At 51.2% G+C, this 26,191-nt stretch overlaps 9 protein-coding genes across 9 annotated transcripts; 3 read left to right on the top strand and 6 right to left on the bottom strand.

The window, feature by feature from the left end:
- Positions 1–859: 859 nt before the first annotated feature.
- BDP55DRAFT_319134 (globin) lies at positions 860–2,508 on the top strand. Its single transcript, XM_060566754.1, has 2 exons — positions 860–2,352; positions 2,415–2,508. The coding sequence occupies exon 1, from the start codon at positions 964–966 to the stop codon at positions 2,224–2,226; it is 1,263 nt and encodes a 420-aa protein (XP_060425096.1). The 5' UTR covers positions 860–963; the 3' UTR covers positions 2,227–2,352; positions 2,415–2,508.
- A 3,668-nt stretch (positions 2,509–6,176) lies between these two features.
- Positions 6,177–6,524, bottom strand: BDP55DRAFT_676955 (uncharacterized protein). Its single transcript, XM_060575858.1, has one exon. The coding sequence runs from the start codon at positions 6,508–6,510 to the stop codon at positions 6,262–6,264; it is 249 nt and encodes an 82-aa protein (XP_060425097.1). The 5' UTR covers positions 6,511–6,524; the 3' UTR covers positions 6,177–6,261.
- Positions 6,525–6,661: 137 nt separating this feature from the next.
- Positions 6,662–7,093, top strand: BDP55DRAFT_510998 (uncharacterized protein; the record flags this gene model as incomplete). The annotated part of the gene is made up of 1 exon (XM_060567711.1): positions 6,662–7,093. A coding segment is annotated over one exon (432 nt), but the record flags the coding sequence as incomplete, so codon positions are not given.
- Positions 7,094–10,659: 3,566 nt separating this feature from the next.
- BDP55DRAFT_732527 (uncharacterized protein) lies at positions 10,660–11,298 on the bottom strand (the record flags this gene model as incomplete). Its single annotated transcript, XM_060579954.1, has 1 exon — positions 10,660–11,298. One exon carries the CDS (start codon positions 11,296–11,298, stop codon positions 10,660–10,662), a length of 639 nt encoding a protein of 212 aa, XP_060425099.1.
- A 1,266-nt stretch (positions 11,299–12,564) lies between these two features.
- BDP55DRAFT_561182 (uncharacterized protein) lies at positions 12,565–13,681 on the bottom strand (the record flags this gene model as incomplete). Its single annotated transcript, XM_060570059.1, has 2 exons — positions 12,565–13,362; positions 13,433–13,681. 2 exons carry the CDS (start codon positions 13,679–13,681, stop codon positions 12,565–12,567), a joined length of 1,047 nt encoding a protein of 348 aa, XP_060425100.1.
- Positions 13,682–15,047: 1,366 nt separating this feature from the next.
- Positions 15,048–16,974, bottom strand: BDP55DRAFT_319190 (alcohol dehydrogenase GroES-like domain-containing protein). Its single transcript, XM_060566755.1, has 2 exons — positions 16,484–16,974; positions 15,048–16,412 (listed from the first exon to the last, which is right to left on the bottom strand). The coding sequence occupies exons 1-2, from the start codon at positions 16,505–16,507 to the stop codon at positions 15,288–15,290; spliced, it is 1,149 nt and encodes a 382-aa protein (XP_060425101.1). The 5' UTR covers positions 16,508–16,974; the 3' UTR covers positions 15,048–15,287.
- Positions 16,975–18,162: 1,188 nt separating this feature from the next.
- Positions 18,163–19,691, bottom strand: BDP55DRAFT_754172 (uncharacterized protein; the record flags this gene model as incomplete). The annotated part of the gene is made up of 5 exons (XM_060580712.1): positions 18,163–18,740; positions 18,764–19,226; positions 19,289–19,308; positions 19,339–19,503; positions 19,584–19,691. The coding sequence occupies 5 exons, from the start codon at positions 19,689–19,691 to the stop codon at positions 18,657–18,659; spliced, it is 840 nt and encodes a 279-aa protein (XP_060425102.1). The 3' UTR covers positions 18,163–18,656.
- A 457-nt stretch (positions 19,692–20,148) lies between these two features.
- Positions 20,149–21,171, bottom strand: BDP55DRAFT_636127 (uncharacterized protein; the record flags this gene model as incomplete). Its single annotated transcript, XM_060572853.1, has 4 exons — positions 20,149–20,401; positions 20,650–20,765; positions 20,825–20,911; positions 21,058–21,171. 4 exons carry the CDS (start codon positions 21,169–21,171, stop codon positions 20,149–20,151), a joined length of 570 nt encoding a protein of 189 aa, XP_060425103.1.
- Positions 21,172–23,630: 2,459 nt separating this feature from the next.
- On the top strand, positions 23,631–25,376 carry BDP55DRAFT_697063 (uncharacterized protein; the record flags this gene model as incomplete). The annotated part of the gene is made up of 2 exons (XM_060577639.1): positions 23,631–25,071; positions 25,156–25,376. The coding sequence occupies 2 exons, from the start codon at positions 23,631–23,633 to the stop codon at positions 25,374–25,376; spliced, it is 1,662 nt and encodes a 553-aa protein (XP_060425104.1).
- Between the last annotated feature and the right edge of the window lie 815 nt (positions 25,377–26,191).

Raw genomic sequence — 26,191 nt, forward strand, 5'->3', positions numbered from 1 at the left:
GCATGCAGCAAAAGTTGTGCGAATATCCACCACAAACCCGTCTCTTAGCGTACGGAGTACTTCTAGAAGACCCCCCGGAGCTCCTCGTTGCTTCGGTTTCCTCGGCAGCTCACGGGCGATGTCCCACTGGAGAGGCTTCGGACCACCCTCAGGGTCCAGTCGACACCCCTGCTGGCGTCTCCTTGGTGCCTCTACGATCCTGGTATTCCTGGTATCCCGGTCTTGTACCACCCGGCGACGGACAGGGCTGACTTTGAACCGCTCCTCGGTTCATCGCGAACGACCAGCCACCATTGGTGCTCTTCCCTGGATTATACATCGACAGTGCCCAGCGTCTTTCTCCATGGGCCTCTCACCCTTGGATCCATGCATGTGTGGCCCATGAGAACCGTGTTCAAATGAGGAACCAGCTTTCTTTTTACACTACGGCATACAAATCATACGATGTCTATCCGTCGAGACGGGCGGTGCCTGATTCGAAGCATGCTGACCGCGAGAACTCGAGCGCACGCGACAATATAGCACGACGAAGGGGAGGGGTGAGACACGACTGAGCTCTCTGCCTGTCGGAGTGGTTCTACACAATGGCATCTTGGACAGGAGTTGAAAGTTTCTATATCTTTCCTACGAGGCCCGAACCCGGCGACGAGGAAGACGTCTGCACTCGCGTTCCCAAACCCTTGGATTCGGCTCTCATTCTATCACTCAGACGTATACTCATCTACATGTCCGTAGCGTCTGTGCATTTTTGTTGATACCCCCTTTAGCATTCATCCCTGTTCCAGTCTGCCCCCAAGATATCCATCCTCGATCCCATACCTGGGCACGAGACTGGAAGTACTTGAGAACCGCAAGGCTTGCCGTTTTTGGCTTTCAAATTGTCCGTTATCAGCTGAGGACTGGAGAACAGCATTCTCAAGCTGAAGCCAAGCAAAAGTTTCTCCATACAATAACATCACAACCATGGCTTTGACATACAAGCAATCACAACTCGTCAGGGGCACGATCCCGGCTCTTCGTGAGCATGGCGAGACCATCACGACCATATTTTATGCCAACATGCTCCGAGCTCATCCTGAACTTCATGACCACTTCAACAAGGTCAACCAGGCCAATGGCCGCCAACCCCGCGCCTTGACCGGCGTCATCCTCTCCTTCGCCGCAAACCTCAACCACATCAGCGAGCTTATCCCCAAGCTGGAGCGTATGTGCAACAAGCACTGCTCTCTTGGAATTCTGCCCGAGCACTATGACATCGTAGGCAAGTACCTCATCCAAGCCTTCGGGCAGGTCCTCGGTCCCGCCATGACCACAGAGATCCGCGAGGCCTGGACGAAGGCCTACTGGATTCTCGCCAAGATGCTCATTGGCCGCGAGGCCCAGATGTATCGCGAATTCGACGACGACAAATGGAAGGGCTGGCGCAAGTTCCGCATCGAGAGGAAGGTTGCCGAGACAGACGACATCTTCTCCTTCTACATGGTGCCTGTAGACGGCAAACGACTCCCCGACTTCTACCCAGGTCAATACACCTCGATTCGTGTCACGATACCTGAGCTGGGCCACTACCAATCACGACAGTACTCGCTCAGCGACTCGCCACGACCCGATTACTACCGCATTACCGTGAAGCGTGACCAAGGCGTCAAGGTTGGCAAGGGCGCGGCTAAGTTCAACCTCAACCCTGGTGTCTTCTCCAACCATCTCATCGACGAGAAGAGACCGGGCGACATCGTCGAGCTGACGCATCCTACTGGCGACTTCTTCTTCGACACCCACGCCGCTGGCACTCTCCCCGTCGTTCTCATCTCGGCCGGTGTCGGCGTCACTCCTCTCATGTCCATCTGCAACACCATCATCGAGCGCCAAGCTGTCCGTCCCATCTCGTGGATTCACTGCTCCGCTCGTGCCGCCCCCTTTGAAGAGCATATCCGCAAGATCGCTTACAGCCGCGCCAATTTCATCACCAAGTTTTTCCGTTCCCAGATTGCCGACGTCGAAGACGACGACTCTCTCTCATCCTCTAGCGACTTTGGCCTCCGGATGGATCTTGCGCGGATAGCACCCGAGGAGCTTTACCTCAGCCACGGTGGTGCGGAGTATTACATCTGCGGTCCTGAGATCTTCATGGTTGAGATGTCACAATTCCTCATCAACCAGGGTGTCGACCCCAACAGAGTCAAGTTCGAGCGATTTACTACGGGCGATTTGGAGTTTAAAAAATAAGGTTATTGCAGGCCACCACGAGTATCTTGACCTAATTGCTTTTACGGAGAATGAAATGGGTTCTATGGGCTGGTTTAGGAATCGAATGAGACGGAGTTTCACAAGAGCGGTCTATCTGGGAAACAGGTACAGCAACTACACAAACGGAGATGTATATGCCTTTCTTTTTGCTTATACAAAGATGCAAGAGCAGGAATTGAACGGGTTTCCTTTGGCTCTGGGGGTTCAGAGTGTACGTGTGTCTCAACTGCTATCAAAAGCGTAATACTACAATTCACTGCTTCACGTGGCGCTCTGGTCGAGACTGGTTTACAGAAGTCGTGTTTTCTCGCTATGCCCAGCAAGCTCAACATTGCCAACTGAGTCGATGAAGACCTCGATCCCCGATATCAAGACAAACGTTACCTTCACCGCCCTTGTACAATATCGCGGGTTCGATGCCGGGTTAACAATGACTGAGTTTCCTCCATCATACGAGAAAACTGGATTGAATGCAGTACAATGCAACCGCCTGACTCGCCATTATCTATCTTGCGTCTCCGGGCCCCTCATAGAGGCTCCAACCCCCCAGAACTCCCTATGGGGTTTCTTAACTGGGCCTGGAGAGAATCGCTGGGGTTCTGGAGTGGATTATTTTCAGTGCTACCTAGGTCTTACTCGCATCTGTATCCAGTGACCTGCGGGGCAACGTCAGTTGGTCCATTCGTGAGGCATAAGGAGAAGAAAGCCACAATATCACCATATCGCCAGATGCTCGCAGCCAAAGTCGCAGACATGAATCTGGGATCCTGGCAATGTGCGGACGCACAACATGGGTCAAGTAATCTGAGATTTGCCTGGCCAACATACACACATCATCATCCCATCGGCCATCGGGTTAATGTTGACGAGAGACAACAACTAATCGACACATCTCCATGGGAAAATCTTCCCGGATCACTCCGCTGGTGGTGATGGAAAACGCTGCTAGCGCCAAGCACAGCCTACAGCAACCGAAGCCCCCCCCTCTATTATCTTCGGTCCACCTACGAGTTATGGGTGTCGTGGGTCAGACCCGACAGTCGGTCACCCGGGCCCTTCTATGAAGGAAGACATTTTGAAAAGATCGAAGATCAAAATAGAATCCCCGAGACCTTGACTCGAGTATTCACTCGCCGGCTCATTGATTGCAATTCGCCGATGACGCTCAATTTTCAACGGTTTTCTTGCAGCGGGACCCGTTGCGGATGCTAGTCTAGTGTGAAAGTATCGGCGAGGAACCCCGGTGCGCCTTCGGCAGAGAGAGCGGCTTGCGGCGACTACTCGCGCTTTTTTTCGGTTGCTTCTTCCTCTCAACGGCGTCCGTGCCAACCATACAAGATCCCGCTCGCCCGCCGCATGACCCGGTAAGCGACAGAATAGTGAGATGTCACAGCCGGAAGACTCTGCAATTCAGTTTCGTGCCGAACACGTAAGTAGGTCAGCCAAAGGTACGCAAGCTTCTCAGGGCACTTTTCGAACCTGAAACTGTCATTAGCAACAGAACGCCTCGTCCTCATTGCGGCCATGATAGTAGTACGCAAACCGAACTTTGTGGTCCGCCAAGCAACTCTCTCGAAGGAACCGTAAAAGAGAAGCCTGGAGCCAGCTCCGAAAACATCCACTTCACCCCATGTATATGTGACAGGCTTTGTATTGAGGAAAATTCGCCGCGGGAGTTGCGGATGGGCCTGGTCAACAAGGTGGCTCTACCTGGTTGTGTGGTGGCCACGTCAAGACGTTCTAAGCCACGATGTTGAAGTCCGGCACTTGATTAAGCTATCCTGGCCGCATTTGATGCTCATCAGAGGCAATTGAAATGCTGCATGGGGCTTCGAATGCCACACTGCGGACCTGCAATAGCGGGTGCCCTAGGTTCAAAACCCGCACATTTGGACGAGAGACGGAGATTGAGAGACCGTCTCCCTGATCGTCTTGGGTGAAAGTTGCGTTTATCATACATATTGTCTTCTCGCGGCACAGACATGTTAGCTGCTCCCCTGTACGACATCAAGAAAGGCTGAAAAAATGGTATCGCTACACGAAGAAAAGAATTGCGCATAAGCAACCTTAAGCAACTCATAGCAGCCCTCTTCATAAGTACCTGACGTGTGAGTAAGTGGATGGAGTAAGCGAGTTCAAATTGAAGGCCGCAATAATTCAGACTTTGGTATTGCTACTAGGGAGAGTGAGACATATAGTCCACGCAAACATGTTGTAAATGAAGATATCATGCAGCTGTTTTGCTATTCACATATTTAATGTACTTCACCTGAGGCATCCTACTATTGAGTGTAACTCGAAGTGTAGCTCGAACCGGTGACCCCTCTACGGAGTAGAACAGCGCCTTAGCGTCAATCCAGGCCGCGACTGATATTTAAGAAACTAGCAAGCAAAGTAGAACGTCGATTCCGTTTTCCGTGACTACCTTTACAAATTACAAATGGAACCGTCGGCATAGCAGATCAGTCTCAGAAGCATCGGATAGCCGGCTAAAGACCAAAGTGAGCCCATGACCTCATGCTACATCCTCTGCTCAGTGGCAGCTAATTGAGAGGTGGAGACCATAGTATACCCGGAAGCAACGCCTGCGTATGCATTGGCAAAGAATTAATGTAAAGATATTCTCATCCGATCGGCCCAGTCATCGCAATTCCTTTACGAGAAAATCACGACAACGCCTCCGGGAGATGAAGCTGTAGAAAGGGTCTGAGAGCTTCCAGAAACACTTGAATCAACAAAACTGGAACCTCGGCCACCTTTGGCACCAAGGTTGTGGAAATTGCCAGAGTTGTAGTAAAGAGAGGCGCCTCCACTGCCGCCACGATAACCACCTCCTCCTCCACCGCCACCAGCCACACCTGGACCTTCGCCGCCAGTCGAAGTTCCCGCACCGGCCGCTCCGGCACCACCAACGCCGCCATTGCCAGCGGCGCCAGCATTGGCACTGATATAGGTGCCTCCAAATACACCGCCACTTCCAGGAGTGGTGGCAGAACCAGCACCTCCTCCACCGATGAGGGAAGTGTAGGTGGTTGGCGGGCTTTGACTGGAGGTGTAGAGGTATCGATTTGCTCCAGGATTGCCTGCAGCGCCCGAATTTGAAGATGCGGACTCATACTGCACCATGACAGCTCCAAGTCTGAAGTATGCGCTGCCTGACCCGCCGCCGCCGGCGCCGGCTACACCAAGTAGCGTAGTCCCAAGGTAGAGTGCAGAAGCCGCACCGCCACCTCCACCGGTGCTGGTTGCAGAACCACCGTTGGCGTAGATGCTGGTGCCGAAAGTGGCTATACCGCCCTGCCCTCCAGCTATCAGTGACAATGCTTGTCCAGGAGTAACCGCCAAAGAGCCCTGAACTAATTCTCCTGTGCCACCCGTTGACTGCCCGCCACCCCCTCCAAGGATTCGGAATGATACGGAAGTGGCACAAGCAGGTACGATCACCGTCTGAGTCGCGCCAGCGGTAGCAGATGCAGACAGTGTTGTGGATGGAGAGGCCAAGACGCAGGACGACGAAATGGACGTTGATGTGATAGAGGGTGTCACGAAAGTGATCACGGTAGCAACACTACCTCGTGAGCCCGGCGAAACTGTGGTAAGTCCCGTGGTGGTGGCAGTCAAAGTGATGGTCACTGGCGGAATAGAGTTGCAGAAGGAGTCACAAAAGTGACAACAGTAGAAGGACCACCGCTGGGACCAGGGGCAAGAGTTGTTAATCCGGTTGCGGATCCAGTCGAAGTCACTGTGACTGGCGTAAGGGGTGGAGATGTAGTAGTAGTGGAAGATGAATCACCACCGCCTCAAACACAGTTGAAGCCTTCCGGATACAGATAGCCTGGGAAAGAGCTCGAAGTGGTTCCTCCTGGTGCCTGGATAGTCAAGTTGAGGAACGATTCCCTGGTGATTTGACCGTACACCTCTCGGTATGGGTAGAGCAGACCAGCTTGGAGAGTTCGCGTGACACAGACAGGAGGCGCGCCGTACACGGATGAGAAGGCAGTATCGCCTTGGTCATTAGAACTTCCGCAAGAGAAGGCAGCTCCGCTCATTCGAGACGTCATCGGCTGATTGGCATATTGTCCATTCACCACTTACACTAGGCTTGAAATAGCCAGTGTATTGAGCAGTGAAATTGTTTGCGTCAACTGTGAGACCATCGACGGTTCGCGTATTCCCGGGAACGTATTCGTTGGAATCAACAATGTAGTAAGGGATGGAAATGTCGTTGGTGGTGGTTTGACCAATGGGCGTTTGGCCAGTCATTACTTTTGTTCCTCCTGCCACTGGATTCATCACAACAATAGTATCCACGGCGAGTCAGACGGGTGTCCTGACTCTACCACAGACGAACCCAACTGGCACGACTACAGTGGTCAGCTTCGTGCCTCCGGCCACTGGACGGCTCACGACAATTTTGTCGACAGCGACTCAGACGGAGTTGACTACGCTTCCTCAGTCCGACCCAACCGGAATCACCACGGTTGTCACTTTTGTACCACTTACTGGTGGCTTTACGACAGTGATATCAACGGCAACACAAATAGGCGTCACGACGCTTCCCCAGACGGACCCAGCTGGCACAACCACGGTCGTCAGTTTTGTGTCCCCAATCACCGGTGCCATCACGACGCTTGTCTCCTCTGCAACTCAATCCGGCGTCACAGCCCTACCCCAGACAGATCCTGCCGGTACGACTACCGTCGTCACATTTGTTCCCATTACCGGCGCCGTGATTACCGTGACTTCAACAGCCAGTCTAACTGGCGTAACGACCCTTCCCCAGGCCGACCCTGCTGGTACGACAACGATTGCTACCTTTGTGTCGCCAAGTCCGACTTGCACACCAGGATTACAATGGGCATACTATGGCTTGGCAAGAGCTCCGTCAAATACCGCCAGCCTGTCGGGTCAGATACCGTATCATGGAACCAGTACAGACGGACAAACGAACTGGAAGACGACTTGTTTCAATATTCCAACCGCACTCAGTGGACAGACACCCGATAACCAGGGCGTGACAACAAAAATCGGTCTGGCATCGAGCTGTGGCACCGCGACACGAAATCTGTATGGTACTGCGGCATCTGGGGGATCCGACTACATCATTGTACAGCATATCGGCTATTTTCATCCCGCTACCTCGGGGACCTATACCTTCAGTTTCAGTGGCGTGGATGACAGTGTCTATCTTTGGTTGGGTAGTAATATCGCCGAAAATGGATTTACTAATGCCAACGCGAACAAAAACGTTGACTATTACGATACGGGCCGCTCGGGTACTTTCACATTTACTGCGACTGCCGGTCAATATTATCCTATTCGAATCTTATTCGTCAATGCACAGGATTGCGGCGAATTCAATTTTTCGCTCACAAACCCTGCCGGCGGTGTTGTGGTCTCGAACACCCAGGCTGTCGTTAGTGACCAGCTTGTAACTAGTTGCCCGAACAACGCAGCCGCCGCCCCTTTTAATTTCTAGATAGGAAGAAGGTCTTCTTTTGTTACCAGCGGTCGTACTAATTTCAGTTATTTCTTTCTACTCTATGGCAACAATCTTCTGCTTTGCTCTTTTGTCTTCTTTGTCGTCGGATTTCATTCTTTGAATGATGACTCGCAAGGGAGGGGGACATTTGAACACTCGTAAGCTCGATCATGTATAATATCTATCCGATAGATATCAGTCTCGATGACTGGCATACTTCATCCGCTAAGTGTCCTGGGTGTTTTGCTTTGTGTAATGCTTCATGTTCCAAGTAATCTTGAGCGACACCAAAACGCAACTCGAGAATCAACCTTAGTAATGGTCAAGGCACATGGTCAGCAACATGATACCCCTCAAGGCCTCAGAAATTATGCACAAGAATTTATTCCTCGATTCGGGAACCTTGAGTCTTAGGTACTTGTAAAAGTTCGTCAACAACTGGTTGCTAACTTGAATTCCTCAACAGCCACGCTTGGAACCTTCAGTGCCTATGACTGAGATCATGTCACGGAGTGTCGGCCTGAAGCTCTATTTGGGCGAGTTAATTTTGATATCTTGGCTTAACAAATTTATCATAGTTCTGTGGGTTAAAGAGTTTTAAGGTGCAAGAAAAAATTGGCTGATGTTTTAATCTAGAACTGATCTGCGGGATTACGTACAATAAGACAAAAGGCCTACAGTACATCTATCAGTTAGCCTCAGAAGAGGCCTCCAAGGTTCTTATGACCTTCATGGGGTCGTTGCAGGTCTTCGAAAGATTTCCTCCATAGTTGAGTTCATTATTGAGTGCCTTAGTGGTTATCTATATGTTACGGATAGTTGTGTGAGACCTATTTTCCATCTACTAGATGAGCCAATTCCAGAACCATACAGAAGTCCGAGACGCAACCGAAACCGAATGGTCCTGGTTGTCCTTTGGCAAAACCATCCGTTGCGGAGAGTGTATCCATCAGCGAGACGGGTCTTAGCCGCAGTCATTCGTGGCATAGACTGCGTAACTTCGTTTGTAATTGGGATCTGCGATTATCGCTGATGACTGGAAAGGGACACAGCCACTCCCGACAACAGCTTGATTGATATTGAGAAGCTCTACTCTGTAACCGACAGCGGCTATAGCGATGCCGACGAAAGTGGCCCAAAGGCAGGTGAGAGAGGTAATCTTCATGATTTAGTTATGTTAGCCGCCATTTCATCCGATGTATTCTCTTTGGCGAGAAACAACATCGTACTAGTTTATTTTGTTAATGCAAATTTCCTCAGTCAAGTTCAAAGAATGTAGCGTTTTCTGCTCTAAGAAATTTTATGACGAAGTGAACCATAGCGATAATGGTACGAGACAGTCGGGCTAACTTGACCCAAAACTTGAGGAGATCAACTTTATATACATTAGTCAAAAGAGACCCTGATTCATTATCACAATGTCTAGCAGCTAACTATGAATAAGAGGGAGCCCGGAAGCCTGGAGGGTTAGAGCCATGTCAGTTCTTTCACCTTTGAATCAAGTCATCGAGTCGAGCAGCCTCAACCTGACTAACCAAAGTTAAAATACAATCACCAAGGCCAAGCGGCCAGGTGAATTGGCGGCCTGCCCGTGAGTCAGATCATAGATGTTGGTATCAATAACTGGATCTAACAGATGGCCTTCTGGACGAATCTTGAGGGGCTCTATGGTGGAAAGATGTCGGAGTACATCCGACGGCATCGCTAAGTTGATACACAACGTGTATATCATTAGTTCGACGACTGGCCCTGTGGACAATTGTCATCCTGGAGATCTACTAGATTGGGTTTCGTAGTTGCTCCATGCTGGGAACCAATGCACCCCAGTAAGCTCAATTCAATCGAGCTCTGTCTACTCATTGTGTGTTTGTAGTAATGCTACGAGGAAAAGCTGACCCAATCTTGGTTTCGGCATCGCAAAAAGGTCTAGGTAATTGATATTTGAATATATATGTACCTGTTGCATAAGTGGGAAGCCTCCAAGTTCATGGAAGCATTCACTAACCTGTGTTCCGACGTTTCTGCATGGACGCGATTTGATTATATCAAGCTTCTTTTGGGCTGAAGGGCCCGACTCATTTAGCCCCCTGCCTGAGATACTTACTTACATGTAGCATCTTGTGTCGAAGCCATGCTCCTTTCACAATCACCAGCATGTGTACTTTGTTTCCGAAAATCAAACCTTCCAGGAAGGGCGCCTTGATCGTAAGGTAAGTAACGTCATCAGCATGCCTTTCAGTGAGCAAAACTTGCACACGGATACTCTGAGTTACGCTAGCAAATATTCTCAATCTTCTGGAATTGCCCATTACTCCTGTAAGGTAGTTCTAAGTTGGTTTTTACCTGTGATACTTCATGTGATGCTTAAGACCTAGAACCGACATTAGAGTTAGGCTATTTCGGGAGTGTAAACTTACCCAGGCCCAGGGGCAAGGAGTTTCATCCTTTCACTCATTAATTAGATGGCCATGTACACACCCTACGAGCATATCACCTTGCCTTACTTACTAGGTGCTCTGCACTCTAATCTGCCTGCTACCTAGTATAGAGACGCATTGTTCAATTCGGCCAGTGGAACACTGGCCAACCTAATTCCATGACAGAACTGCTAATCGAAAAGATTGGAGAGAACTTGGAGATAAAGTCCGTGTTGGATTAAGTATATGAGATATGTACCAGAAAAGCGATTTAATACATGTAGCCACTGATAGCGACTATTCTCACTCTTCGGCTATCGCATCAGTGCTACCTTCGAGGCTAAAGCCATATCATGAATGCACCAAGCCTTTTGGGCTAGAGAAGTCACATTCACGTTGCCAGAGCTAAGGGGCTTCACACCACAGATATCCATTGCAAATGAAAGAGCCTGCGGTCTTTTAATTTAAAAGTATCATCTTCGCTTGCTTTACTCTCAGAAAGCGAGCATCAAGTTAGAAACTGTCATTGCAAGAGCTTCCACATCCGTAATTCTTGAACTCCGTGGGAGCCTTCTTCTCCAAGAACTTGGTCCATGCCGTGTAGTCTCCGTTGCTGCTCGTGCATCTTCGTCTCTGGTACCCCTTCTGACTCAACATCTGCTGTTGGCTCCAAATGACGTGGCAACCTTGATCATTCCAGGTGCACGCAGTTAACGAGGTCGATTGGCTGCAAGTCTGCGTTTGGTGGCCAACGCTGATACTGGCGGTTACAAACTCGGCCGTGATTCCGGCCGAGATTTCGAATGAAGTGGTCTCGCAGACCTGGTTGTTAACGCCCTGAGTTGCCTGGCAGGTCTGGCTCTTGGTGCAGTAAACTTTGCTGGAGGCCTGGCGCCAAGGGTCGTTGTAAAGGTTCTGTTCGACAACATAGTAGTCGTTCCAGCACTTGACGCCCGAAGCATAACGATGATCGCCGTCAGAACCTAAGTAGTGGCCTTCGCCGTCGTTATAACGAGCTATGAGCATTCCTCGTTTGCCGATGCCCGTGTCGCCAGCCTGAAGGGTGATATTGTACGTTTCGGCGTATGCGATCTCTCCTACTATCCAATCATCTTGCTCATCCCGTGACGTCAGAGGGGTTACCAAAGTCATGGCTGAGAAGAGAAGAGGCAATATGAGAGAAGTCTTCATGATCGATGAATGAGAGTTAGGTTTGAATGATTTCAGATCGGCGAGATGGTACTTAAGAATGAAGGGAGGCTGAGAAACAGGATACTCGTCACATCGAAAAGCTTGCCAGCTTCACTTATGTATCTGGAGGATAGAATTAGTGCTTCCAGAAGCAATTCTCAAAATTGACTCGACATCCTCTCCTCGGGAATTTGTCGACCCGACCCAGCTTCTCCTATGTTGGCCATAAGCCCGTGATATGCGAATTAAAGCTTCTGCCTGGGCACGACTCAACCCCCCTGCCACGACGTACGATAGAGCGAAGCAGGAAATTAAGGGACTGTTACTGCTTTTTACTCAATGACGATGCCGATCCTCGTATAATCATGAAACTTCTTGAAGATCTTGTCATTTTGCACATCAAAGTTGACGCTATTCCCTTGGGCAATGCCACAGAGACAGGAAACGCGAACACTCTGTTTCTGCCTAGAGCTTCCTCGTCAGGGCATTGTGTATTGAGGAAGGAAGCGCCCACGCTGACATCGCGTCCAAAGTGAATGATTGAGGAGACCGGAAGAAGTTAGAAGAGTGGCCGTCGCAAGGCAAGCATGGTGAGGTGTAAGGAAGACATAGATTGAGACTCCGTGTAGCTGGTGTAGGGGCTGGGGGTCCCCTAAATCAATCACAGAGGATGAAGCATCGTATCAAATTGCAGGCCTTCAATGTTTGGGAAACTGTACCTTCCTTGCTTCGATCTTATTCCCACAATTGAGCCTTTCTTTTTGGAAGTTAGCCGCATCTCAGGCGCATTCGAGTCTTTCCGAGTCTGCCAGGCCGGTCACAGATAGTGGCAAAGCCAATCCAGGTAGAGTATGGTGGGTTCAAATATGTGCGGTAACTCCCTCTGCCAACGGTGTGGTCAATTCAGCGCCACGAAGATGGTATGTCAAGGTATCCGGGAACATCAATCGCTAGGCTTCTTTGTATTTTCAATTTCCGTCGTGAAAGCATTGTATTAAAGCACTTGTTTAAGGTATGATCCAAATCAAAGCAAGCAAATGACAACAACCAATGAGAAGAATTAAGCGTCCCTCCCGTCCCTTCACTAACTCCACCAACCCGAGAAGTAATTCATTACATCAATCAACAAACCAGTGCGATAAATCGTCACACAGCAAGCAGTGTAGTTTCATGCCACTCGTCCAAGTGCCAAATTGTCAACGTCACATCGTGCTTCGTAACTGACGCCTAGCGAAGCTCTTGCGGAGGGTAGGCGTAAGTTTGCCCTTGAGGAGGCGGGGAATTCGTCGGCGAAACCGTGCCGTTGACAGGCGAAGGAGTGTAAGCCTGAGGGGGGTATTGTTGCTGCTGATGTTGCTGGTAATCTTGCGGCTGCTGAGTGTAGTTCTGGGCCGGAGGAGCCTGTTGGTATTGTTGTTGCTGAGGTTGCTGGCTCGGCATCTCCTGGTACTGCTGAGGTGGCTGCTGCTGGTACTGTTGAGAAGGAGGCTGCGGTTGAGGTGTGTAGGACTGGGGCGGGTAGAATTGCTGCTGTTGCTGTTGCTGAGGCACTTGGCCGTTCTGCGGTTGCTGGTATGCTGTCTGTTGCGTGAGGAACGGCTGCTTAGACTCCATCTGAATCTCGCCCTGACTGGCGCTGACAGCAGCGGCAGGCGCGTTGGTCTTTCTCCAGCGCAAGAACTGGACGAGAGTCCAGATGAAGGTTACCAAGAAGAGGATGAACTGGAGGGCAGACAATCCCGCAATAGCAGAAAACATGGCTAATGCGCCCTGGCTCATGACGATGTAACGCTTGAAGATGGTGCAGCTTCCCGAGTTCACAGCGGAGCCATCGGAGGTGCAGGAGGCTGTTACATCAACGGTGAAGGTGGCGCGACGAGCGGCGCAGGCACCCAGGGTTGCGAGCCAGAGGATGACGAGGAAGAGGTCGAGGGCGAGGACGGCGTAGGTATGGTAGAGATTACGGAGAGAAGAGATCTTTTCGGAAAGGACGGTGTACAGCACGATGATCCATGTGAATAGAGGCTGATTGGGTATGTTAGTGAATGAATCTTGACAATCGCCGGTATCTTCATGAGTGAGAGAGAGGACGTACAATTGCCACGGCGAGGCCGAGTTCATCCATGTATACCCAATGAATAATGGCTGCTGATAAGCCGAGGATGACAATGGCGAGGAAGAACTGTACCCCACGGATGGCGACCATCCATGTCGGTGTCATTATCATGGGCGGTGGTGGGCTAGTTGAAGCATGATGGGTATACTGCTGTGGCTGATGCTGAACCTGGGGTTGAGGTTGTGCTTGAGTCTGCATCTGAGGCTGTTGATGCTGAGTGTTCTCCATGATGTCCCAGAGTTATTAGACAACGTTGTATAGAGAGACGATTTGTGTACGTCTTAGTCGGCTCGACAGTCTCGGCAGCCCTTACGTGAGTGGGAAGAAAGTATCCTAGATATCGTGGGGAACAAAAGACAGGAGCATCAAGAGCGCCATGGCGGAGATGGGCAGGACGCAGGTATACTTATGGAGTGAGACTCTGACAGAATGTGACAAGGTCGAGTCAAGGGAGGGGGCAACCGACATTATCGCCCACATCTCCCACACAGCCAACCAGAACGTTGCGTCTTTCAGCCTTCATTCTTTTTTGCTCTTTGGGCGTGCCACATGTGCCTGATGGCGTCTATCGTGATGCAGGGTTCTTGTTGTGAGCCAGCCAGTCCAGGAGAGGATTCAGTCTAGCGGAAGACTTGCATGAGGCTCCCGTCCAAGTCGTACAACAGAATAACAGGGGCTGCGAGAGGCTTGTTCCCTAGACGGGTGTATAGAGACGAAGAAAGCCTAATTGTGGATTCTATCAAAGCTAGAAACGGCCGTGAGTAGCCATGAGTCGGGAGTCTAGTGCGGTTGAGTGTTTGTTCAGTGGTTCAGCTCATCTGCAAGGTTGACATTGCTTGCCTTGGCAGGGCTATGGTAATGCGGGCTGTCGGCACGGGTTGTGGTGAGTCGTGGGCGCGAACGTTTGTTCTCACTGGTAGTAGCTTCTGGTGTTAGTCACTTTCACTGTGAATCCGTGTCCGTAGGTAGATTTTGTCTGAGTTTGAGATGCCCGGCTTGAGCCTTGATCAAGGGTTCATATGGGGGACATTAGAGATTCCGCGCTGACCGGGGTTAGGAGGGCGGAACGGGTGAGGTTATGGGACCGGAGGCGCTCGGGCTAGGCCGGTTCGGGGAACGAGGGTGACGCTCGAGCTGCTAGTGCGCTTCGTGGCGTCCTCAGCTGAACGGGAGGGCGGAGTTTTGCGCAGTTTAAATGGCTGTTGCTCGTCTATCTCGTGGCCGTGAATGGGTGCTTCTTCAAGTTCCTTTTCACTAACTGGCATGGGGGAAATAAGGCTCTGAGGAGTTGTCGCGGTAGCAAAGACTGGGACTATGGCGGCCGTTGGGCGTGGTTCATAGTACCCAGCTAACATGTAACCATGCCCGAAAAGACAACCTTGGTTCGATCTGGCCAGGGTCCCGTCTGCCGGCCGGTCATCATTGCCTTGTTGTGTGGGTTTCAGACGCCGACACTAATTCGTCAAGGGCGCAGGTTGTCGTATGATGCTTGAAATGTCGGACTGACGATGCTAGGCAGAGGGAGCCTGGCGTACAGTAGATTAGGCTGTCTTAACATCAGCCAACCTTATCAACTTCCTGGTGCAGCCTGAATCGGGATGAAGAGCATGGGAATAAGCTCATGAAGTGCAAAAAGTGATTGTATCTTTCCTTGATCATATCCAATGCAAACATACACTGTTGTGCCCCTCACCCCGCTTCATCAAAACCCTTACATGCTGCATGCGCCAGAAACCCATCACAAACCCGCCCATGACGCCCTTTTTTTTTTTCGATTTCATCCGCTCACCGGTCATTGCTTTTCTATTTAACTTTGGAGGTATCCACCGATCGCTCAGCAGCATCCGCCCTGGCTGCCGTTCTCGGCTGCCTTCTTGGGGTCCACCTCTGTGCTGAAGGTTCCATCGACCTTCTCGTTGGGGCCGGCGATGAGGATCTTGATGACTTGGCCCTCCTTGACCTTCTTGAAAGCCTCCTCGGCCTGCTTGAACTCAACAATGCCGGAGATAAGCTTCTTCACGTTGACCCTGCCATTGGCGACGAGGTCAATGGCGAGCTTGTAGTCGCCAGGGCCGTAGCGGAAGCTGCCGCGGGCAGTAACCTCCTTCAAGCACAGAGCCATGATGGGGAAGTTGATGTCGGACTTGCCCATGCCACCCTGGACGTAGGTGCCACCCATCCTGACAACGTGCAAGCTGGTCTGGATAGAGGGCTCAGCGCCGCTGGCGTCGATGACGCAGTCGGCTCCCGCGCCGAGATCGCATTGCTTGATGAGAGCCTTGGCGTTCTCCTCGGCGGAGATACGCTGGGAGAGGTAGGTGTGAGTAGAGGCGAGATCCTTGGCGAAGTCAAGCTTGGATTGGACGATGTCGACGCTGACAACCTTGGTGGCACCGAACGACTTCGCTACGGCGGCGCAGAGCAGACCAACAGGGCCGGCGCCCATAACGACAACAGAGGCGCCAGGGGTGATCTGGGCCTGCTTGGTGATGTGAACGGCGACGGCCAGCGGCTCAATCAGAGCTCCCTCTTGCAGGGAGACGTTATCGGGCAGCTTGTAGCAGAAGTCGGAGGGTGCGGTCCAGAAACCGGCAAGCGTGCCATCGTAGGGGGGAGTCGCGGCAAAGCGCATTTCGGGGCACAAGTTGTAGTGACCAGCAAGGCAGTCTCCGCAGCGACGGCAGGGGTAGCCGGGCTCGAGAGCGATGCGGTCGCCGACTACGAGGTTCTTCACGTTCTCGCCGACCTGGATAACGGTACCGGCGGACTCGTGGCCAAGGACCATGGGGTCCTTAACGACGAAGTGGCCGATGGCGCCGTGCTCCCAGTAGTGGACATCGGAGCCGCAGATACCAGTGTAGTTGACGGCGACGAGGACTTCGTGGGGATCGGAAAGCTTGGGGATGGGGCGCTCGGCGAACTCGACGTCGTGGGGCTTGTTGAGGATGAAGGAAAGGTTCTACGCTTGTTAGTAGATGTCGACTGAGCTCTAGAGGCACAAAGAGGCCTTCACGATGGAGAGAGACATACGCTTTTGCCCTCAGTGCCGGCCATGATGGATGGATTGCGGGGTTACGGGACGAGGGATGGTCTGGTGAGGGATGGTGTTTTGGGAGTTGGTCGGTGCTCGTTCCACCGAGGGAAGCGCAAAGTTAACTTTTGGTTGGGCGTTCGTCACAAAGTTTACAGTCTCCTAAGCAAAAGGGGTATCGCTGGAGGAACACAGAGAGAATCGGAACGTTGGATGATGGACGAGCGAGGAGAGCGAGAGTAGGTTGAGGCTCCGTGTATCTTAGACAGGCGCGCAATGGATTAAATAGCTATGACTGTTGCCCTTGGCCCGCAGTAACGGTGTGATGGGTCGGGATTGGAGGGGTTGGAGGGATGTGGAGGGACGTGGTCAGGATAGGGAATGCGACCAAGTTACGGATCTTCTGGGAGGATGAGTGAGCGAGCTGCGCTGTGCCGTGCTATGTCTGAGAAACCACCAAAATCGTGCATCGTCTGCTAACTCAGCGGCGTTCTGTGCGACTGACGGATGCCCCTCATTGCGGCGCGTCTTAGACTCCTAGACTTCCCAGTTCCAGCCTAGAGCTGGAGGGAAGCTCCACGCTCTCCATTATCCCGTGTCATTACCCGTACTCATACGCCCTCGTTCCCTGCCATGGCGGTCGAGACTCTTCCTTGACTGCGCTCCAGTTATTGGGACGGGGAAAAGCTATCGCTGGTGCGGGGTGGGGGTAAAAAGAAAAGAGAGGGAGAGGCTTGGTTTGGTTGCCAGGGAGCTTTTCAACTTTTCCTTCGTTGCTGCTGTCTCGTGAGAACCTAGGGTAGTATAATAGACCGAAGAGTCTCTCTAACTGGTTTGAGGTAGAAGATCTCAGTAGAAGCTGACACCGGGGTATTGGTTTTGGGGAAGAGCTCTGGAAGAGCACCAGTGTTGTTGATTGCGACCGATTGACTTCTCTCGAATCGACCAAAGTCAACAATGTTGGGTCCTCAGACGGCTTTCTCTCGCCCACGCATCGAAATCGCAGTGGAACAGTTGTTCCAAGGTGTCATAGGCGCGCAACGCAGCGGCATTGTACCCGACTTTAGCGTCCTGTGGCTATTTATCCAGCACTTTACCCGCGCCAATGGGGACATGCACATTGGATCCGGTAGATGGGTTCTGGTGGGTTTAAGCAAAGACTCCAGAAAGATCTGGGGGCCCGGTGGGGTTGAGTGGGAGACATATTCCCGGTCTTGGGCCATGCTGCTTCACCTCTCGGCCGGTTTGAGACTTACCGCTCCTTTTCCTTACCTCCATTATTTTGAAATTTGTTCTCTTATCACGTTGTCCGTGACCAAGCATCTGTCAGGTGCCCATGAAAACTTTTGCTGATGCCTCGTGTTGGTTCGCGACTAGAGTCCCCATCGTTCCCCTTTTCTGTTGAGAGTCCCTCAGAGGGCTAGACCGCTACCTCTCACTCTCCATCCAGCATTCTCCCATATAATGCATAGCAATCCTTTCGTGAGCATCGGGTACGTTGGAATTCTCCGGTACGATTCTTGTAGACTTCCTTCGGGCTCGTTGCAACTCTGGTGATTTGCTCGTCGATCGTCGGCTTAATGGCAAAGGTCCGCATGCTGGAAAGTAGGATTTAACCATCTCACAGTAAGGTGTTCAATGCCTGTCAGTTTGGACAGCGTGGGGGAAACCGAAGTGAGGTGCGTGAAGATATTGATGCCGATTTCGCGTAACATCCCTCGTCAGCACAGCAGCGCGTCATTAGGAGCTGCCTCGATATTTATGTTCCTGTCCCACCCGAACGTTCTAGGCTCTCGGAACACCCTTCCGTCTGGCAGCCGCCCATTTTGGGACGCTTGCAGGTGAATCTGTCGATCTGGGGAAACAGCTTCCTGTCGAGTCCACAATCTTTGCCTCCGAGATCGCCCGACTCGGCCTCATGCACCACTGTCATGCCATCCCACATGGGGCTCATGTGGGCTGTTGACGACACCAGCATGTGCAACTCGCGGAGCCTTGGGTGGCAGGTTCTGGGGCTTTCCGAAATCGACCACCTTAAATCCACAACCATGAAGGAGGCCCAAAGCAGAAAGAGGCGAAAGCTCTCGCTTGACTCAGAGATGTAGCCTGTTAAGTGACTAGTGTAGTAGATAACTAAGGCTTCCTGACATATCGATCTCGCGAGTAACAGGATCAACCGTCAAGCTTGTAAGCCTCTTCCAGCAACTCCTTCATAGACCTCAGCTTGATGTTGGGGAAATCTTGGGCGATGGAGGTCTCTACTTTCAAATCAAATACACCCTTTTGAACATGAGACCGAAGATTGCAAACATAGGCTGTAGCTGCTCGTCTGAAATGTAAGGGTAAGGTGATCTATGACGAGGCAGTCTCGTCACCTTTCCAGCTTCCAAAGTCTCGATCGAATCATAAGCCACGTCAAACTTGACATCCTTGACTGCTTCAGCGAGCTCAACAAGCTGATTCCATGTCAGCTTGTCGCCGACAAGATAAGTCTCCTTCTCCCACTTTGGCAGGGTCAGGGCTGTGGCGACGAACTCGGCCAAGTCCGATCCCGGGACGCCTGCCTTGTTGTCGACGACGTCCACGACCATGGCCATGCTCTTGAGATGGCTTTGAAGGGGCGGGCACACATAGTAATCAGCGGAGTACCCAGGGTACCAAGCCGAGAACTCCAAGTCTGTCTTCTCAAGTGCGTCGACGATAACAGTCTTGGGCTTGATAATCGGCATCTCCTCCGCGTATCTATGAAAGAAAGAATATATTAGTCTTGCTGTCCACAATGAGTTTGGAAGATGAAGGCTTACTTTCTGCTGAACTTGGCGCCCTAGGTGCTGGGAACATATCGTTTGGTCACCTCGACCTGATCGGCAGCAGCAATCAACTTCAACTCTGGCTGAACAGAAGCCATGTTGTTTAGGGTGGAGATGACCGTGTGTACACTATTTTCTTCCAAGACCCTAGTAATTTCGTCGGCACTGCTATAGTTGACCGGCAAATACGAGCACCGATGTCCTTCTCCCTGTCTTCGTCCGCCTACAGGCTTGGTTAGTGGTCGACCCAAACCAGCAACGTACGGGATCGCGGGTGTACTATTTGTACCTTCCTGCTGAAGATGATGACTGGGAACTTGCCATCTGCGAGAAGTGCCTCTACGATAGCACGACCGAGATCGCCTGTGCCTCCGGCTACTGCAATGAAGGAAGACATAGCTGGAAATCGATTACTGGTTTTGCACTGCTGGCTGTACGAGTTGAGCTGAGGGACATGCAGATAGTAAGTAAACATGTTGGCCAACTTTTGAAGGAATATTCATTCTTCAAGTAACGTTATGGTTTTCCTCGCTTGGTCATTTACGGGCAGTCTACGTACCGTGTCGTTGTCCTGCTTCGTCATGGAGATGTCTCCCCGTTATTATCCGCAGATCCTCCGCAAGTCCGCTCCAAGCCAAGAGCAATTACAGGGTAGGATCTGAATTTGAGAGGGGAGTTTCAAAACTCATTTCACACAGGTCATCGTATTTCACAACCTCATGAGACCTTTGAGGACTCATGGAAGCTCGGAACCTACTGGCGAGGACCTTCTAGCTCGTGTCATGTCAGCAAGACCCCTTGATTCAGTGTCTCTACCAGGCACCGCTGAGTTTGATGGGCATTGACGAAGGTTTCTATTGAATGAACCTACAACTCGTGTCTTCAGTAAAGCACCAGTATACCCAGGCCCTCTCGGTATCACCATCCGCGGATCGCGCGGTCGTGCAGGCAAGTAAACCACAGGTCATGAACGCCTGGTGTCTCAGCGCCACGATAAAGTGACCAAATTCTCTGCCACCAACAAGTCTAGCTTCGGTCAATTCTGTGAAGGTTTGTGATTTCTTCCGTATTTGTGACCTCGCTCGTCTAGTTTCTAGCTTTTCGATCCTAGGCGATTAGTAGTACAGTCTGGTAGCATGTCTCTCTGCTGCATTGCCTGTAGAAATACTTGTCTAGATCGGAGGCAGGGGCCCTGGGCAAATGGTATGCATAGGGCTCATAAGGTGACATTTGAAAGGCCAGAGTAAATCGGATGGTGCTATTATAGAATAGCTACCCTTGGCTATGGATCTTAACGCCGCATATTCTTCGCCCGACCTGCTGTAAGAGCTCCAACTTCGCCACCCTGTTAACACCGATTGTAATACCACCGCGATCCTAGGAGCACTAATTCAACCAGAATGTTAGTCGAGACCACAACAAAGAAATGGTCTTTTGGAGATGGGGAGGTTTGTCGTACGCATGCAACTACCTGAAGAAAATCGTTAGTATCGTCAATGTCTTATCAGTTTCATACGAGGTTGTACTTACAGCACCAGGACCGCAACCTTCGCCCGCCGGAGGGGAGGAACAGTCCCCGCGCCAAATCGGGCGATCTTCAGAGTGCTCCCCACCACACTAGAAGATTGCATCAGTAAGAGAATTTACTCTAAGACTCGTCTCAATGTAGGAGTGAAGTCATACGCAGTAGAAGTGGTAGTTCTAGGGGGGGGACTAGTTAGCTATCACCCTCGAAAAAGACAATGTGAGTGGTGAATTCTTACCGGGCCACAGTCTTGGCTTCCGAGGGCTGGGTTGAAGATGCCGTAGTTACACCAAGCTGCCATTGACGGCGCAACGAGGCTAGCAGCGAGGATGATGATTTGGCCGCACTTCATCTTGATGATTTGCAAAAATCGGAGAGTAAGATAAGTCAATGCTGTAAGAGAATAGTGAGAGGCCCGGAGAGAAAGCGCCCCCAGAAAACCCGCGTTCTTTTCAAGAGCATATAAATTGGTTCTAGGAAATACGAAATGTCTATAAAACTCGACATTTCGGCGTAGACCTAAGCATCACATACGAGATGTCCATCCCTAAAAGAGCTGGCGGGAGAGTTCACTTCGGCAAGTGGTAGGTAATATAACTAAGGTATCCCACCCATGTCGGTAGTGTGACACGTATCCTATCTCTGGTAACTCCGGCTCTAAACAATCGTCGCTCTTTCATCCCTTCACCATCATTTATGTAATACTGTGTTTCCATGATAATCACCCCCCCCCCCCCCCCCCCCCCCCCCCGGATCCATCAGATCAGCGACCCGTTGCTATAGCCTATAACCCAATCATCCACGAGCACAGCTCTGTTCATCTTCAGCTACGAATGGAAAGTTCTACTGTGTACCGAAATTGATACGACATCATCTCCCGCAAGACTCCTTATACTCTCCGAAGCTACTATTGACGGGTCTCGCCCTTCGTCTACCTAGTCTAGACGGCACTGGCAAAAATGTTGATACTCCTAACGACAACACTTACCAGGGGGTCGAAGGATAAAATATTCGACGCTGTTCTCCCACTTACCCGGGACCATGCATGACTCAACATGGCAATCGCCTAGGTAGCTGACTCAATAGGGACCAAAGAAATTCACGGCTGTACAGATCACTTTAGCAAAACCCTCTTTTATAGGAAGGCCGCGTACCTCAGATGACCAGCGGCGATTCATATGCTGCTTCTCCTCGAACCATATCTGCGCCAGAGGTCTTCGCGGAGGAGTGAATTGGTCGGCATTAGTAGAGTCGTCGGGACACGAAGTAAAACTACATATCAATTATGGGAGTCTTAGTCAACCTCACTGCACTTGCATTCTAGATCTCCACGAGGCGTTGGCAGGGCACGCCACTTTTGTGTCAAGAGAATGAACGGCAATAACAGACACGATAGACATGGGCAAAAGCTTGGTCGACCTTTAGGATAACCCTTTTGTTCCGTGACTACGTAGTCTAACGCGTGACGTGTACTAAAGTAATTGAGTAAGGAACAAAGAAGTCACGGAATGTGCCAGGCAGGAATGATGAGTTCATATTACCCATGGATAACGAAGAGCCAAAGCCATTGACTCTGACCAGAGAGAGTAAGTCATAGACTCAGAAGACCTCGTCCAGCGCCCGGCGCATCTGCACGTCGCTTATAAATATGCATAGCCCATTGCCACCTCGAGGCTCACCGCTTAGCATCATCTTGCTATGTTGAATGGTTATGATTGCAGTCGCGGATTGATGAGCTGACTTGACGGCAAGGTACCGGATTGCAAGCAGATTGAGAGTTTGTAACCGGTGAGTTCGGTATTTGGCAAGCATTGGGTTGTCAGTCGTCCGACCGTACGGAGGATTGGGAGATTCGGAAATAGAGCTGTCATCTGAAATAGATGGAAACTTGAACAGCGTTCTGCGCTTGAGGAAAGTATGTTTCACCTGAGCTCAAGTGAACTTTTACCTTTCTTTTGTGGAGGGGTCTTTGCTAGTGAGCATACGGATATGTGCCCTTTCTAGCAATGGCAACTCATTACAAGTGCGAGTGGATATTAAGAATCATGTGAGTTGCTGTTTAAATACATAACGTAGAAGAGCGATTGAGAACGGGCAATGAGTAGAGATCGTTTCCCTACTACATCTGTCCATGTGTCGTCTCTTGGAGTTGGCGGGGCATGGAGACAACAACAGGCCGTCAATCCAGGTTCCAGCTAACAACTGGAACCTGTTTTAGGGCACCAAGGACTTGATCTTGTCAAAGACAAGACAACGTCGGACCTTCGCCTCTGGTCTTTTCCTTATTCTTCCAGATAGAGATATAATCCATATCTCTCCCTGGTTATCCGGCGGAGAAAAGGAAGTCATCGCCTTGTCTCTGAGCTCTGAGCTGAGGTTGAGGCCAACGCATTAGGTAACCTTACAACTCAACCCCAAAGTGGCCTAGATTTCTTACTTACAGGCAGCCATTCACTTACTCGCGGACATTTTTGCACTGTAATTGTCCGTCAGCTCCACTTCAGCGGATGTTCGGTTCAGTTAGCGATCACACGCGATCGCTCGCGATCCAAGGTTACACTCTAACAAAATGTCACAGCACTACTGGAGCCAAGCCCCTGGGATGTGTTCAAGGCCTGTTAGTGAGAACCCCAGACATAACCCTTCGAAGGCGCACTCGACAGCTCCGTAGCCAACCTTTACTTCCAGGAATGCAATCAACTTTTGGCTCTTGCACCGACCTTGCCCTGGCACTCAACTCAACGACCTTCATACAACTTGACTTTAGACAGGTCGGCGGCATGATTCCATGAAGCTGCACCCTTTCCAGCCATGTCCGATGATAGCATCACGTTCCCGCATGATCCGACGAGTGCAGAATCGCATTTCACCCAGCACGACCTGCAGCTTCTAGCACAATCCTCGCCAGAATCGCCTCTCCGAGTTGTTGCACTCGTTGACTACGACTCATTCTATGCCCAATACGAATCAGTCAGGCTGGGTCTTGACCCTTCTAAGCCCCTCGCAGTGCGTCAATGGAACGCCATCATCGCGTTAAACTACCCAGCAAAGGCCCGCGGACTCAAGAGGACCATCTCGGTGGAGGAAGCTCGTCGACTCTGCCCAGACATCGTCCTGCAACATGTCCCAACTTGGAGGGAAGGCGATGATTGCTGGAGATACAGGTCCGACGTGCTGGACAACTTGACGACGGATAAGGCCTCCCTGGACCCATATCGCGACATGTCGCGAAGGACGATGAAGCTCGTGCGAAGGATTCTTCCGGCCACTCCTGCGCCTACCATCGAGAGAGCCGGAGTGGATGAGTTTTACGTTGACCTCTCAGCTCAAGTTTACCAGATTCTCACGGAGCGATTCCCAGTCTTGGGAACGCTCAGTCACAATCCCGAAAAGACGTTACCGCTGCCCCCGGTGGACACCTCGCTGACCTGGAAGTCGGATAAGGTGATGAATCTTCCTAATACTTGTAATCCACAATACACCCTTGATTGGGACGACGTGGTTTTGGACATCGGGGCTAGCATTATTCGCAATATCCGCAGAGAAATCAAAGCGGAGCTGGAACTCACTACTTCCGCCGGCATCAGCCACAACAAGATGATCGCCAAGGTCGCTTCTCGGATGAACAAGCCATTCGGCCAAACAGTCATCAGGCGCAAATCCATCCCCGCCATTATGCCGACTCTCAAAGCGACCTCACTCTCTGGCCTGGCAAGGCAGCTTGGTCAGAGAGTCATCAAAACGTTTGGGTCCGACGGCATACGGGATCTCCTCCAGGTCTCTCTTGCGGAGATGAGGTCAACACTGGGGGCCCAGGATGGCCAATGGGTGTACAGGGCCATCAGAGGTGACGAAACAGGCCCCGTAAGGCCACGGAGTGAGGTCCAGTCCTTGCTAGCTGCCAAAACCTTTGTGCCAAAGGCCGAGAATCTTCAACAGGCCAGCAAATGGCTGCGTATCTTCGCTGCAGATCTTGAGTCGCGGCTACGGGACCTCGATCTAGACTCCGAGGTGCCTCGACGACCCAAGACTATTGCCGTGCAACATCATATCCGGGGTCGGTTCGGCCCGACGCGGTCCAAGCAAGCGCCGATCCCACCACACGTCGAGATCAACCGGGAAACCATATTTAACATGCTGCATGGATTACTCAAGGATTTGACAGACCACGGGGAATCTTGGCCGTGTTTGGGTATCTCTGTCAGCATGTCGAACCTGGAGTCCGGATTGCCTACATCTGATCACGGGCAGCGTATTACGTCCTTCTTTTCTTCAAACTCTTCTGCTAGCCCTCGGAAACGGGTCCGAGAAGGGGACGTGCTGAATAGGCTTCCAGATAGTAAAAGGGTTCAAGTTTCGAGCGATACAACGGAAGACCCAGCACCCGTCATATTAGCTACTGCAAGTACCTCGCCTCGGGCCATTCGAGGTGATTCAAGGGGCGAGCAAGAACAGCAATACCTGTGTCCTAAATGTGACGAGTCTGTGCCGCCAGAAGATGTTCTCGAGCATTTGGACTGGCATGTCGCGTTGGAGATTCAGGATCAGGAGAGTTGATCATCCTGGATGGGAAACGAGCCTGACCAACAAACGTGATAGGGCCTTGGAGCTTGATCCGTTTACGGAAGCCACCCTCTCAAAGGTCTATGAATCTTTGATTCGGGGCTCCGAGGATCCAGCTTCTTTTCCTCCAGACATAGGTTAGCAGTGGACGGCGGTAGCTTGGGAGGCAGGGGTAGCATGAGCTTAACCAGAGTTATCAACCTTGACTCTGGCGCGCTGAGGAGCAATAAAAGCACGACATGATCCTCGAATTTCAAGAGATCTGATCCTAGGCGAGAGTTCCCTGAAGAAGCCCAGAAAACGTCCAATACTTTTCTCTTTCCTAAATGGCAGACTTTGGGCAGCTTGAGACCTGAGTTGAAGCTCAAGAAACAGATGGCCCCGCTATTCCCCAGACCCCGAGGAGCAGATTACCCTTTTTGGCAAGTGGGGGAGGGGTTTGCAACCCGCGGGGTTCACAGGCTGACGGGATGATGCCATTGCGCCGTTCTTTCGACGACTGGCCGTATGAAGTAAAAACTCGCCGAGTTCGTCCCTTCTGGACACCAACGGTCCCAGCTATCTCAGAGTCCTCTCCAGCGCTTATACTTTATTGGAAAAGAATACAAGACTCGGGCGGGTTCGGTCCAGGTTCGGGGTCCACTGTCGAAGCCCATTTCATCGAATTGGACTATAGTTATTGGCCGGCTATAGATGGAACAAGAGCTCTTGAGTCTGACGCGGGGTGAAATCGTGGAGGAGCTTGGTTCTATGTGATCAATGTCATGGAAGGGTCCCCACAGAAGTTGTAGAAGCTTTAAAAGGCAATG

Source organism: Colletotrichum godetiae (genome assembly GCF_030913485.1).
Source record: "Colletotrichum godetiae strain CBS 193.32 chromosome Unknown BDP55scaffold_50, whole genome shotgun sequence".
NCBI lineage: Eukaryota > Fungi > Ascomycota > Sordariomycetes > Glomerellales > Glomerellaceae > Colletotrichum > Colletotrichum godetiae.